The sequence below is a fragment of the Mizuhopecten yessoensis genome, unplaced genomic scaffold (genome assembly GCF_002113885.1).
Source record: "Mizuhopecten yessoensis strain PY_sf001 unplaced genomic scaffold, ASM211388v2 scaffold6135_1, whole genome shotgun sequence".
In the NCBI taxonomy this organism is placed as follows: Eukaryota; Metazoa; Mollusca; class Bivalvia; order Pectinida; family Pectinidae; genus Mizuhopecten; species Mizuhopecten yessoensis.
Window position 1 is genome coordinate 2,420,415 of NW_018406397.1, and position 15,259 is coordinate 2,435,673.

Sequence of the window (15,259 nt, forward strand, 5' to 3'; positions counted from 1 at the left end):
GTACAGTATCACCAAGGTAACAACCTGGTACAGTGTCACCAAGGTAACAACCTAGTACAGTATCACCAAGGTAACAACCTGGTACAGTATCACCAAGATAACAACCTGGTACAGTGTTACCAAGGTAACAACCTAGTACAGTATCACCAAGGTAACAACCTGGTACAGTGTCACCAAGGTAACAACCTAGTATAGTGTCACCAAGGTAACAACCTAGTACAGTGTCACCATGGTAACAATCTGATATTGTGTCACCAAGGTAACAACCTAGTACAATATCACCAAGGTAACAACCTGGTATAGTGTCAGCAAGGTAACAACCTGGTACAGTACCACCAAGGTAACAACCTGGTACAGAGTCACCAAGGTAACAACCTGGTACTGTATCACCAAGGTAACAACCTAGTACAATATCACCAAGGTAACAACCTGGTATAGTGTCACCAAGGTAACAACCTGATACAGTATCACCAAGGTAACAACCTTGTACCCCCTCACCAAGGTAACAACCTGGTACAGCATCACCAAGGTAACAACCTGGTACGGTATCACCAAGGTAACAACCTAGTGCAGTGTCACCAAGGTAACAGCCTGGTACAGTATCACCAAGGTAACAACCTGGTACAGTATCACCAAGGTAACAACCTAGTACAGTATCACTAAGGTAACCACTTTCATGTCATCAAGGTAAAAATGTTGCTGATTGTAATGTTTCTATCCTCACATGTTGCACATCAAAGTTTGATATCCTATAACTGGACATAAATCTCTTTGATGGAGACCATCAATGCCTGTAGCTGCCTTACTTGTGAGAATGATAATGTTAGAATAAAGGGTTTTCTGTCACCATTGTCACAGTTTTGTACTTCAATTCAATAAACAGCTAATGATACTTCCTAAACAAATCTGTTATTATAAGCTTTGGGTCACAGGTGTTAATCATGAAATAAGATTAAAACATGAAACCAACCTTTTATCTGGAAAATTAAGAATCACACTATATTGGATTTTTACACAATAGATAAACAATATCAGTGATATTTGCTGTTGTATCTATTTAAAGAAATGACGGGTTGTTTACCTCTTGTTATATCTCCCATACGAATGAAGGGAGACATATTGTATTAGTACTGGTTCTTCTTCTGGTTCTTCTTCTGGTTCTTCTAATCGCTACTTGTCCAGGCCATAAATTTTAAACCGTTGAAGATATCTTGATGAAACTTGAAGTGTGCCTGCATCACCCATAGAAAGTATGCAGTGCATTCGAATTTGGTCACTGTGACCTTCACCTCAAAGTCAAAGGTCGAATAAGTGCAACATTTTCAGTAAATTCTTGTCTGGTCTGTAAATTTTAAACCGTTAAAGATATCTTGATCAAACTTAAAATATGCCTGCATCACCCACGGATGTTGTGCAGTGCACTGGAATTAAGTCTCTTGCTCCACTGTATACAGAGTTATGGCCCTTTGTTTATTTTTAACACCAAAGTTTGTCCGGAGCATAACTTCCATGTTATTTCACCAAGGTTGACCAAACTTACCATATTTATATATCTTGGGAAGTCAGAATCTCTCTAATTGAAATCGGGTTGTGTGCCCACTATATACAGAGTTATGGCCCTTTGTTTATTTTTAATACCGAAGTTTGTCCACAGCATAACTTCCATGTTATTTCACCTACGTTGACCAAACTTGCTATAGTTATGTATCTTAAGAAGTAGGAGTGTCACATTCTAAAATCGGATCTCGTGCCCCACTATATAAAGAGATATGACCCTTTGTTAATTTTTTATACCTAAGTTTGTTTCTTTAGTACCGTAGCTGCCGAAACATAACCAAAATTGTTAAGACAATACAACATGAACCAAAATAATTTAAAAGTTTATTGGTTTAGAGATTACACACCTTAATCTTGATGTGACCTTTCTATTCTTCCAAATATGCATATTGGCTAATAAGGGGAGACATATGTTTTTGTTCACAAAAACAAATTTCTAGTTAATATTGATATCAGTATTTTGAAAAAAACTTTATTTTTAAGGTAAAGGCTAGCATTGCATCTGTTATAAGTTGAGTTAGAGTTTATCGACTTTCTATGTAGAAAATAAAACAACCAAAAGGAGTTTTTCTGGCGTAGAGTAAGTTCCCCTGTGAAGTTTTTCATTTTCTTTGTGGTCCATAAATTGAACACTTATTTTGATGTTTTTCTTCCATAATTCCTGAATAGCAACATTGATAAAGTGTAGGCTTTGTAATGTAAAGGTTCTGAGCTTGACTCCTGCAGTTTTCTATTTTTCAATTTTATTGTTTCTATTTTCAAACATTCAAGTTTTGAACAACTACAATTCTGTAAAATGTATGGCAGGTCTTAAAAAATGTTTCTCAATAGTGACAATTATCATGTAATAATAGTGTTTAATGTATTGGAATACTTAACCTTGAAATCATTTTTTTCGAGAATCTTATTCAAAATCCTCCTTCCTTTTCCACCATGTTTAGCAACATTTTGTTGAGAAAATTGTTGTGCAAGCTTTGATGTCATATGGTAATTACTTCTGTAAGGAAATCGAAAACATCTTTTAATTTACAGGGAAGAACACAGGATATTATCTTTTATTATTTATTGTTACGATAGCTGTCATATCGGCCATCTTGTGGTCAATTTAGGAAACTAGTTATTAAATATAGACTTTAATAGCATGAATAAATCAGAGCCTGATTGTGGACAACTTTTGTATATATGTCAACATTTAATGTTCCTTGTAGATGATTACATTGACATAAATATATATATGGAGTTAACTTAAGGATCCCCGTACCACAGCTAAACAATGTAACTTAAGGATCCACGTACCACAGCTAAACAATGTAACTTAAGGATCCCCATACCACAGCCGAACCATGTAACTGAAGGATCCCTGTACCACAGCCAAACAATGTAACTAATGGATCCCCGTACCACAGCTAAACAATGTAACTTAAGGATCCCCGTAGCACAGCTAAACAATGTAACTGAAGGATCCCCGTACCACAGCTAAACAATGTAACTGAAGGATCCCCGTACCACAGCTAAACAATGTATCTTAAGGATCTCCGACCACTGCCAAACAATGTAACTTAAGGATCCCCGTACAACAGCTAAACAATGTAACTGAAGGATCCCCGTACCACAGCTAAACAATGTAACATAAGGATCCCCGTACCACTGCCAAACAATGTAACTTAAGGATCCACGTACCACAGCTAAACAATGTAACTTAAGGATCTCCGACCACTGCCAAACAATATAACTTAAGGATCCCCGTACCACTGCCAAACAATGTAACTTAAGGATCCGCGTACCATAGCCAAACAATGTAACTTAAGGATCCCCGTACCATAGCCAAACAATGTAACTTAAGGATCCCCGTACCATAGCCAAACAATGTAACTTAAGGATCCCCGTACCATAGCCAAACAATGTAACTTAAGGATCCCCGTACCATAGCCAAACAATGTAACTTAAGGATCCCCGTACCACGGCTAAACAATGTAACTTAAGGATCCCCGTACCACAGCCAAACAATGTAACTGAAGGATCCCCGTACCACTGCCAAACAATGTAACTTAAGGATCCCTGTACCACTGCCAAACAATGTAACTTAAGGATCCCTGTACCACAGCCAAACAATGTAACTAATGGATCCCCGTACCACAGCTAAACAATGTAACTTAAGGACCTCCGACCACTGCCAAACAATGTAACTTAAGGATCCCCGTACCACGGCTAAACAATGTAACTTAAGGATCCCCGTACCACAGCTAAACAATGTTACTTAAGGATCCCCGTACCACAGCTAAACAATGTAACATAAGGATCCCCGTACCACTGCCAAACAATGTAATTTAAGGATCCCCGTACCACAGCTAAACAATGTAACTTAAGGCTCCCCGTACCACAGCTAAACAATGTAACTTAAGGACCTCCGACCACTGCCAAACAATGTAACTTAAGGATCCCCGTACAACAGCTAAACAATGTAACTGAAGGATCCCCGTACCACAGCTAAACAATGTATCTTAAGGATCTCCGACCACTGCCAAACAATGTAACTTAAGGATCCCCGTACCACGGCTAAACAATGTAACTTAAGGATCCCCGTACCACTGCTAACCAATGTAACTTAAGGATCCCCGTACCACAGCTACACAATGTAACTTAAGGATCCCCGTACCACAGCTAGACAATGTTACTTAAGGATCCCTGTACCACTGCCAAACAATGTAACTTAAGGATCCACATACCACAGCCAAACAATGTAACTTAAGGATCCCCGTACCATAGCCAAACAATGTAACTTAAGGATCCCCGTACCATAGCCAAACAATGTAACTTAAGGATCCCCGTACCATAGCCAAACAATGTAACTTAAGGATCCCCGTACCACGGCTAAACAATGTAACTTAAGGATCCCCGTACCACTGCTAACCAATGTAACTTAAGGATCCCCGTACCACAGCTACACAATGTAACTTAAGGATCCCCGTACCACAGCTAAACAATGTAACTTAAGGATCCCCATACCACAGCCAAACAATGTAACTTAAGGATCCCCGTACCACAGCTAAACAATGTAACTGAAGGATCCCTGTACCACTGCCAAACAATGTAACTTAAGGATCCACATACCACAGCCAAACAATGTAACTTAAGGATCCCTGTACCACTGCCAAACAATGTAACTTAAGGATCCCCGTACCACTGCTAAACAATGTAACTTAAGGATCCCTGTACCACAGCCTAACAATGTAACTACTCCCTGGAAACTATTTTGGTTGATAGGGTTTAACATCACATGAACAGTCAAGGTCATCTAAGGACAATCCTGGCCAAGTTTGGTTTGATTTATAGGGTTTAACATCACATGAAAAGCCAAGGTCATCTAAGGACAATCCTGGCCAAGTTTGGTTTGATTTATAGGGTTTAACATCACATGAAAAGCCAAGGTCATCTAAGGACAATCCTGGCCAAGTTTGGTTTGGGTGATAGGGTTTAACATCACATGAACAGCCAAGGTCATCTAAGGACAATCCTGGCCAAGTTTTGTTTGGTTTATAGGGTTTAACATCAAATGGAAAGCCAAGGTCATCTAAGGACAATCCTGGCCAAGTTTGGTTTGGGTGATAGGGTTTAACATCACATGAACAGCCAAGGTCATCTAAGGACAATCCTGGCCAAGTTTTGTTTGGTTTATAGGGTTTAACATCAAATGGAAAGCCAAGGTCATCTAAGGACAATCCTGGCCAAGTTTTGTTTGGTTTATAGGGTTTAACATCAAATGGAAAGCCAAGGTCATCTAAGGACAATCCTGGCCAAGTTTGGTTTGGCTTAAGGATCCCCGTACCACAGCTAAACAATGAAACTTAAGGATCCCCGTACCACAGCTAAACAATGTTACTTAAGGATCCCTGTACCACTGCCAAACAATGTAACTTAAGGATCCACATACCACAGCCAAACAATGCAACTTAAGGATCCCTGTACCACTGCTAAACAATGTAACTTAAGGATCCCTGTACCACTGCCAAACAATGTAACTTAAAGATCCACATACCACAGCCAAACAATGTAACTTAAGGATCCCTGTACCACAGCCTAACAATGTAACTACTCCCTGGAAACTATTTTGGTTGATAGGGTTTAACATCACATGAACAGCCAAGGTCATCTAAGGACAATTCTTGCCAAGTTTGGTTTGGTTTATAGCGTTTAACATCACATGAACAGCCAAGGACATCTAAGGACAATCCTGGCCAAGTTTGGTTTGGCTTAAGGATCCCCGTACCACAGCTAAACAATGTTACTTAAGGATCCCCGTACCACAGCTAAACAATGAAACTTAAGGATCCCCGTACCACAGCTAAACAATGAAACTTAAGGATCCCCGTACCACAGCTAAACAATGTTACTTAAGGATCCCTGTACCACTGCCAAACAATGTAACTTAAAGATCCACATACCACAGCCAAACAATGTAACTAAAGGATCCCTGTACCACTGCCAAACAATGTAACTTAAGGATCCACATACCACAGCCAAACAATGTAACTTAAGGATCCCTGTACCACAGCCTAACAATGTAACTACTCCCTGGAAACTATTTTGGTTGATAGGGTTTAACATCACATGAACAGCCAAGGTCATCTAAGGACAATTCTGGCCAAGTTTGGTTTGGTTTATAGCGTTTAACATCACATGAACAGCCAAGGTCATCTAAGGACAATCCTGGCCAAGCTTGGTTTGATTTATAGGGTTTAACATCACATGGAAAGCCAAGGTCATCTAAGGACAATCCTGGCCAAGTTTGGTTTGATTTATAGGGTTTAACATCACACGAACAGCCAAGAACTCTCTAGTGTTTAACTGCAGTGGACAGTTGTGCCTCTTGGCACTCTGTGCATTTGCACCAATTGGAAGAAGTTTGACCATTTTGCACACTTAAGATGCTTCACTGTTTAGTATTTGATTTCTATGTGTACCTAACTGTTGAAGTCCATTGGTTCGGGTGGTCAGTTGGTGCAGTGGATAAGCGCACTCGAATTTCACCAAGGTGGGCAGGGTTTGATTTCTTGATCGAACATGAAAAGGTATGGGGTCACCTGCACGACCACATGGGTTTTCTCCGGGTGCTTCGGTTAGCTCCCACATTAATACCAACCAAGTGCAAACATCTGGGCCAACAAGAGTAATTAACATAAGTTGAAATAACTTGAGTCATAATTGTTGTAAACTAAATAAAGTTTATCTATTTATTTAAGTCCATAAGTCAATTTTAGTCAGGACTTATAGGTATATAGGTAGGATGGAGGACAACAGACTGAGTGTTGATCTCAATGATGCAGCTGAATTCTTTTCATGCCGTCAAAAACATGACATATAGGATTTCAGTGGACGGGAATTTCTGACAGGCATGGTATATAGCAACTGCATGTTTTCCAAACATCTTTCTTGTTAGTCTACATTTCCTTAATCACTTGTACATGATGAAGGATAAGGACTTTAGAATTTCCTCGTTAGTCATGGTTTGTAAATGACAATCTCATTTGTCGAGTTATCATGACGGATATATTGATATCTATAGTACATGTCGTTTGATTCTTTTCTAGGACTGCTACACTAATGAGGAAAATTTCCAATCGGGATATATAATGTTGTTAGACCTTGAAATAGCGAACCTCATTACTTGTGTAGAATACCAATATGGCTGACTACTGGCTTTTCTCTAGTTAATAGGATACATATAATGAATTCTTAAATACTACTACTGTAACCATGGGGGGGCTGACATTTCCAAAGTAATCCCTTCATTATTGTTCAATTATGCATCCTGAACCTGTTTCCGGGGTCAATTTGGTGAAAGGTCGAAGGTGAAGGTCGTTAAAAAAATGCTTTTTTTGCTGAGGGAATCAAAATTGTCTGTCTGTTTTTATGTTGATGTAACTCGCTGGAAAATTCTTGTCTGATCGTTCCAGACAATTGGTCCCGTTTATTTTAGTTGGTCAAAAGAGCTGGTCCAGATACTTTTATAATTACGTGGTCAGTAGCTCATATTACCAGTGTGGTAAGTGAAGACAAATTGCTGACCAATCAAAATGTCAGACTTAACTTGTTGTCATGGGGAGGCCAACCTAAGTAAATGGAGAACATTATACCCTCTCTTACGTCGTAATATGTTAATTATATAGAGAATATTAATGATGAATTGTGTGATGTGGCTTCCCCGACGGGTTCTGACATAAACAAATTACGACATGTTGGTCATTTCAGCAATGACAGTGTCGCAATCCAAACCATGAGCTTGTCTGTCATCCAACAAATTGTTACTCTATGTCCACTCTTTAAGCTGCAGTCGCATCATACGGTCACACACATAGTTGACCATAGTGTCACTACGGTCAACTTGGTTGAAGTAGGTTCAAAATTGGCAAAAGAGGAGATATAAAGAAAGTGAACTAAGTGTAAATACGTCCAACTACCTTGAACTACAAGCAAAATGGCTAGGGTTAACAAGGGTCACACTATGTCTTACTACGAGCGACTACGTTAAACTACGGTCAAGTAGGGTCAATTATGGTCAACTAGTGTCAACTATGTTTAAACTACGGTCACAGTAGGGTTTTGGCATCCAAACTCACCGTAGAGATATTTTAAACATGTTGAAAAATTTGGGGCTAACCACGGCCAAATCATTAGTTTAGTGAAGGTCAAACTACGTTTATAACTACGTTTAATACGTTTATCTAAGGTCACCTGCGGTCTACAACAGTCAACTACGGTCATCCCCCCCCTACAGTCAACACAAGCATGATCAGAAGATGTGACTGTGGCTATAGGGTCACTATAGGGTCACTCTAAACTCTGTGCTTGTCATTCGAGACCTGCTTTTTCTAGCATTCATCAGTCCTTGCCGCTAAAGAATCCATAACAGACCCTTGACCTGCCACTGAGCTGGTCTCAAGGGTTCCACCAGTGGCTGTAGTCCTTGAGTGCTGGCTCCAGTGTTGTTTATATAGTCACAGAATGACCAAGGCATGCACTCAGGATTGAAAGGTTTGACCGCTGTGATTACATGATTGTCATTGTTCAGTGTCTGTGCACTCCAGACGTAAAGGTTCTGACCGCCATAATTACATATCGCCATTGTCCTGTGTCTGTATTTCCATGAGTTATTGTCTGTTCTGTTACACAATACAGGAGTCTTTTCCAGATTTCCTATTACTTTCTGTATGCCTATGAGCATTCAACCCTTCCACCCCTTTGTAACTTTAATAGACTCTACCATGCATTAATATGGATGAGTCCATTTTGGTTGATGAACTCGATAGACAAGGGTGTAATAATTAAAAGCTGTTATTAGAGAAATAAGGATAATGGTTGTTACGGTATTTACGACATGCATTTATGGATTCTGTCTAAACAAAATGTTTTATCCATGAATATTACTTTTTTGAACATTTAAAGTAGTCACTGTAAACAAAATACCTGTTTTTAAAAAAGACAGTGTTTTATTAGTTTTATATTAAATACATCTTTCTTATATGTAATTTTGTAATCTGTTTTAGGTTTTAAAATGTAGCCTGCTTTCCCCCCCTTGAATATCAGAGTTTTGACTAATGAAAAATAAAATTAAAACAAGCAGTCTTGTAGAAGTCATGAACAAAAATCTGAATAAACATACTGATAAATGAAATGCAAGACTTTATAGAAATATTCTGATCTATTATAGGCCTCAATAGATTTCATTTAATTTGTTTTGAAATTGTCTTTTTCATGTTGGTCTAGTCACAAATATACACCAAATGGTTAAAACTGATTAAATGGCTATGCTGAAAAAGGAAGTGATTTCGTCAACCAAGCATTTAGAAATGTGTAACAATTTTCCAAATCTAATGACCTTAAATTCTCAATGTTTAAGCAACAGAAGGATGCTGTCAGAATGTGTTTAATGGCCAGTAGGGGTTATAGTGACCCCTACACTGTTACAACCCGTTACACAATCAAGCTGCTTTTATACCTCAGATCAGTACCACTAGCTGCCTCACCATGTTACCCAGTCAAGCTGCTTTTATACCTCAGATCAGTACCACTGCCTCTCCATGTTACCCAGGACGACATTATAACTGAAAGTTTAATCCTGATCATGAGGTCATTGTCCTCTCGTGGCACTAAAGTTGTTCCCCTTTAGGATTGACAAATGTCAACCTTGGTGTGCATCTTTAAATAAGGCTTAACAAAGCTGGTTTTAGGAGTTTAATTGCCTGTCATGCAGGGCTCTGTTACTGTAGTGCTGTAAAGTGCCTTGTGATTAGCTTTCGTTTTCAACATGAATACCATTTGTGGTTGGCTGTTTTTGTCACAAATTAATATGTTGCTAAAAAGACTGTTTTTTACAAGAAACTGAATCACCTGATGTCTTAAAAAACATTTTTGTCAATTCTCTCATAATTGCAATGCTGAAATTCCAGTAATTACAGTCCAGAGCGCTTACAGCTTGGAGCAATCTGGGACCTGGCCATCAGAATGGATCTGTGCAGCTAAAAGGGGACTCAACTTAGGGGGTAGTTCTACAGACAATCCTTGGGACAAACTATGTGTAATTAATTACAATATTTATAGGAAAACACATAAACTTGCAATTTTTAGCTGACCTGGCTGATGGTGCAAAAATGGCTCTACTCAATGAAGGATACATTTTTAAGTTCCTTTGACTGAACAAAAAAAATGATGTTTTCTTACGGAAGGATCTATTTTTGGCTTGCCTAGCTGAAGGTCAAATAGGCATCGTCACAGATCTTAATTTATACTCTCATTTTGTTGAAGATCAAAAGACTTTGAAAAGGATGCAATTTTGGTGTATTTACATAGCTAAAGGTCACAAAAACTTTTCAGGTAAATGCCATTTTAGCTCACCTGGCTGGTGAGTCGACTAACCTTGTGTTAATTGGCACCACATATGCCACCCATCTACTTTTATTTGAAAACAACATCTTTTCACGAGTGGCTAATCTGAGTTTGTCCCTACAAACGCAGGATTCCCTTGACTTAAAAGAATAATTATTCACTTACTCTTTTTTTAAGTTCCTGATTTTTGTTTTTAATTCAAGGATCAATTCAACATCCAAGATGGTCTCTGATACACGAGAGACATTTTGCACTGCTCCATTAGTTCAGAGACCAATACACAAATTAGCAATACAGACTCCATAGGCCTCTTGTTATAGAAATAGATGATTGCAAACCTATTCCCATGTCATGTGTTTTTATGAAACAAGCTCAAATGAGCTTTATGAAAGTCAGATATGACTGGAACCAGTCTGGTTAGCTCTTTTAATAAATGATTTACCTAGCTCTGTAAAATAACAGGTATTGATACAAAACAGAATTTATTTTAGAAAAATCCTGTCATTTTTGCCTTTCATTATATCATCACTTTGCTATTACTGGGTCATGTTACATATAAAAAGTGTTATCAACTTTAATCCCTGGGAAATTTGTTTGCTGTTTAGATCTCAGTTTGGTGGAGAAAGTTATTCTTTCAGAGTTGATATCATGCATGTGTGGGTAGACTCTTAAATACATGTAGTGTAATATGTGAGTTTAACTTGTAGAATGTTGTGTAGGAGTTGAAGAACATCAGCAAACCAATCAAAATCAAGATAAAAGAGTTTAAATTTGAACAAAGTTTAATGTATGCCATTACACTAACAAGGCATTGACAATTCAATACCTAAAGGAAATTTGCCTTGTAAAATAAACCTCAACAATCCATTTTTAGTCAAATAAATTCTCAATAAATACAGGAATCGTTATTGTGTGGCTTTTTCAGTGATGTCACCTTAGTTTAAAGCCCTTTTTTAATTACCAAAACGACAATTACTGCTATCTTTGAATCTTAAGTTCCTTCCAATTATCCGATGATTGAAGCATTATATTGGAAATTTCTGAAGCCTGGGTAGTTAGAAACAATCATGAAAGTATAATTATGCATAGTTTTACGACAATATCAATTTTGTTTCCTCGCATGTTTCTTGAAACCTTTAACAAGACATATAATCCGGACTTTGTTCGTACAGATTTCAGTTAAATTGAGTATATGTAGGCTCTCTCTTCCTCTCCGTAAATGATTTTTTTTCATATCTTCTGGAACCACATACATTTGAGTGCTTATATAGCCTGCTGACGTTTCATACGTGAGCACTTTATCATTGAATGTCAATCCAAGTACTCAAATCGTTCAACAAATCAGGAAGCTTTTGAAAAATTAGTCTTTGACAGTGATAGACTTTAATGGCTGCCTGCTCTATTGTCATTACATCAGTGCAGTCTGCTCAACAGGAAATTGTTCCATACTTTGTTCCTGTTGCATCTGATATTCTTAAAAATCTAATTTACGATCATTTTATAAACTTGATGGCCTAGTCCTCAGTAAACTGTCAGCTGAATTAAGACACCCAGCTTTAGGAGAAATGTCATCTTTTTCACTATTAGTGTCTAATTTAAAGGATTCTTGGACTTGATTACTTTTATATACAGTTATCATTCGTGAAGTATCAAAATTGCAAAATAAAGTCATTTTCACATGCAGTCTGCACAATTGTCTTCATAGCAGATTTGTCACCATACAGCCCATACAAATCTAGGAAACTCTGTATTCTTCATTTTTTTTTACCTCCAAAAATATTCAATTTCTACAAACCATAACGATTTTGGCTAGCTGAGTCCTCGTTGTGTTTCGATATCAACTACGTCTTTACTGAATATACTAACTTTTTCAAACTTTGCGTTTTTGAAAAAAGATAACCTGTATTGAATGTTCAAGTATCAAAGGACAAAAATGAAATGGGAAATATTTTACCATTTTGCTGTGGTAAATGAGATTATTTTGAATTATCTTTTTGATATTGTTCTTTTCTTAGGGTGGCCACACAACAAACTACTAGAAAAGACATTATACCTACAAGTGATAGATTACGATCGCTTTAGTCGGGACGACCCTATTGGAGAGACCTACCTCCCTCTGAATGAAGTCGACCTCTCTCAGTCACCCATGATGTGGAGGTTTCTACAGCCTTGTAAAGACAGCAGGGTAAGTCAAGGGGGCAGCAGAAAAACTAAGTCAGGGCTAAGGGAGGTAAGACAGGCCAAGGTAAGGAAGGTAAGTTAGGGGCATGACAATGGAGATAAGTCACGGGCATGACAAGGGAGATATTTCAGGGACAAGGTAAGGGAGGTAAGTCAGGGGCATTACAATGGAGATAAGTCAGGGGCATGACAAGGGAGATAAGTCATGGGCATGACAAGGGAGATATTTCAGGGACAAGGTAAGGGAGATAAGTCAAGGGCATGACAATGGAGATAAGTTATGGGAATAACAGGGGAGATAAGTCAGGGACAAGGTATTGAAGTAAAGTCAGTGGCATGACAATGGAGATAAGTCAGGGGCACGACAAGGGAGATAAGTCACGGGCATGACAAGGGAGATATTTCAGGGACAAGGTAAGGAAGGTAAGTCAGGGGCATGACAATGGATATAAGTTAGGGACATAACAAGGGAGATAAGTCAAGGACAAGGTAAGGGAGATAAGTCAGGGACATGGTTAGGAAGGTTAGTCAGTGGCATGACAACAGACATTAGTCAGAGGCATAGCAAGGGCGATAAGTCATATGAAGGATACCAGAGGCAAGCTTTGGGGGTGTCAAGGGAAGTAAAGATAGGGACATGACAAAGTTAGGGTAGTTCAATATGAAGGGAAGTAATGTAGGGTAATTTCAAGACAAGTCAAGAGAGGATTTTGATAATTGCATGGCTGGAAACTTGTTTTTTAACTGCCAAAAAATACTGCATAAGATAATATTAAAAAAGCAAGAAATAAATTAAGTAAAGTAGTGAATTATACTTCAGCCACAATAGCTATTATAAAGCAAGAAATGTCTGTATTGATTATTTTCTGAAATATCTGAACTGCTTGAATTTCTCTGCCAAGCATACATTGATCTGACATTTGTTTACACTGTTTCTGTTTGACACCCATGTATAGCAGAGTTGTCACGTTCATTTTTTAGCCTTTCCTGTTTGTTTCAAATATCCAAAGTGCATCACATTTCCTGTATAAATTTTAACATGTTTATTCCCTATTATATAATGCTGAGTATGAATGCTTCGACATAACTCAAAATCAATTTGTACAAAGTTTACACATTGACATCATATTCACGATCCTTGAAGTAAATGCATAAACCAAACCAGCAATCTTGTTGCTATTTTCATATTTTAAATGTGTTGATGTGATGATGTACTTAAACAATCCTTCAGTTATACAATAACTGTTAATGCTGACTACTAATATTTCTATTTCATTTTCGCATAAATGTCACAGTTCCACAGCTCGACAAACTTCCTTTTGGTGTCATGTTTGTTTGCACGATGACAATATATAGTCATCTAAATTATTTATTGGGGGAAAAAGTGTCTAAAATGAAATATTAGATTGTTTAATGTCATAATGTGTCTCACGCAATGAAATCAAAAATAAAACATGAGCTCACCAGGGAGTAATGATACTTGAAACATGCATGGGAGAAAAAGAAATTTAGTAGTTTAAATTTCAAAATTTTGAAATAATTTGAGATTGTGGGGGAAGGGTTGGCATATAGTATTACCCTATATCCATCACAATGTATTGTCATTATAGTAAAGGTTTCATTTCTTAACAGATTTTCATCAAAATTTATACAAAAACCAGGTATGTCAGAGTCCATACTACAATGACAAGGTCACTGTTGATATTTATAGGTCAAGCACGGGACTTGAAGGTGGCATTTGCCATGTCTTACGGACCTCTTCTAGTAAAAACTGATTCTCACTGAAAATTGCTTTGAGTATATTCTTGACAAATTGCTTAAATTTTTTTAGAACTTGTTTATAAGATTTTTAAACTGTGTTTTACAGGGAAAACTTGGGGAAATCCTGTTATCCCTGTGTTACCAGCCTGCTGTTGGACGCCTCACTGTGATAGTAATGAAAGCTAAGGACCTCAAAGCCAAAGACATTACCGGTGCATCAGGTAGGTTTACATCTCCGGTCGCTATTTTGAATAGGTTGAATTATGGAATTATTGGAAACATATTTGTCGTCATCTGATGAACTGCAATGGAAAATTTATTGAAGCCATCTGAAAGAATGAACTGGAGGATTTTTAGCAACGTAATTTTTAAATCACTGAAAGTCACCATCTTCAAGTGTGGATAGTAGGAATACCGTAAAAACCCATGTAATTTGCGCACCTGTGTAATTTGCGCACCTGTGTAATTTGCGCAGGTACTTTTTGAGCTGAAAATCGGGAAAAAAACTTCTACTCAAATATTTTGCGCACCCAAAAAATCTGGAAAAAATACGATGTTCATGCTCCGAAAATCGATCTCTGAATATTTTTTTTTTAAATATATTTCGATGATTTTTTTTTCATTGATGTAAAAGGATATTTAAAACCAAGAAGAAACTACGTAAAATGTGTATTTTGTTGCTTGTTTTCTTTGAATTATCTGATCACACATGACACACACGTGTGCGCATATCGGCATACATCAATTCATTTTAGCAATATTTTACATAAAACATTTACTTGCTTACAAAAACATATCAATTAATAAGTAATTCGATGTTTAGTAACCGCTGGTGCATATCTCCTGGTGAAAGACATAATTAGATACCTTTTATTGA

General features: G+C 37.6%; 1 protein-coding gene across 3 annotated transcripts in view; it reads left to right on the forward strand.

Annotated features, from left to right (window-relative positions):
- The window catches only part of LOC110451585 (synaptotagmin-7-like), a 276,219-nt gene that overhangs the window by 232,575 nt on the left and 28,385 nt on the right, over nucleotides 1-15,259 (forward strand). For all 3 annotated transcript variants that reach the window (XM_021499694.1, XM_021499695.1, XM_021499696.1), the window contains 2 exons: nucleotides 12,456-12,625; nucleotides 14,489-14,603. In XM_021499694.1, coding sequence (XP_021355369.1) covers nucleotides 12,456-12,625; nucleotides 14,489-14,603 — 285 coding nt within the window. The remainder of the gene's footprint in view (nucleotides 1-12,455; nucleotides 12,626-14,488; nucleotides 14,604-15,259) is intronic.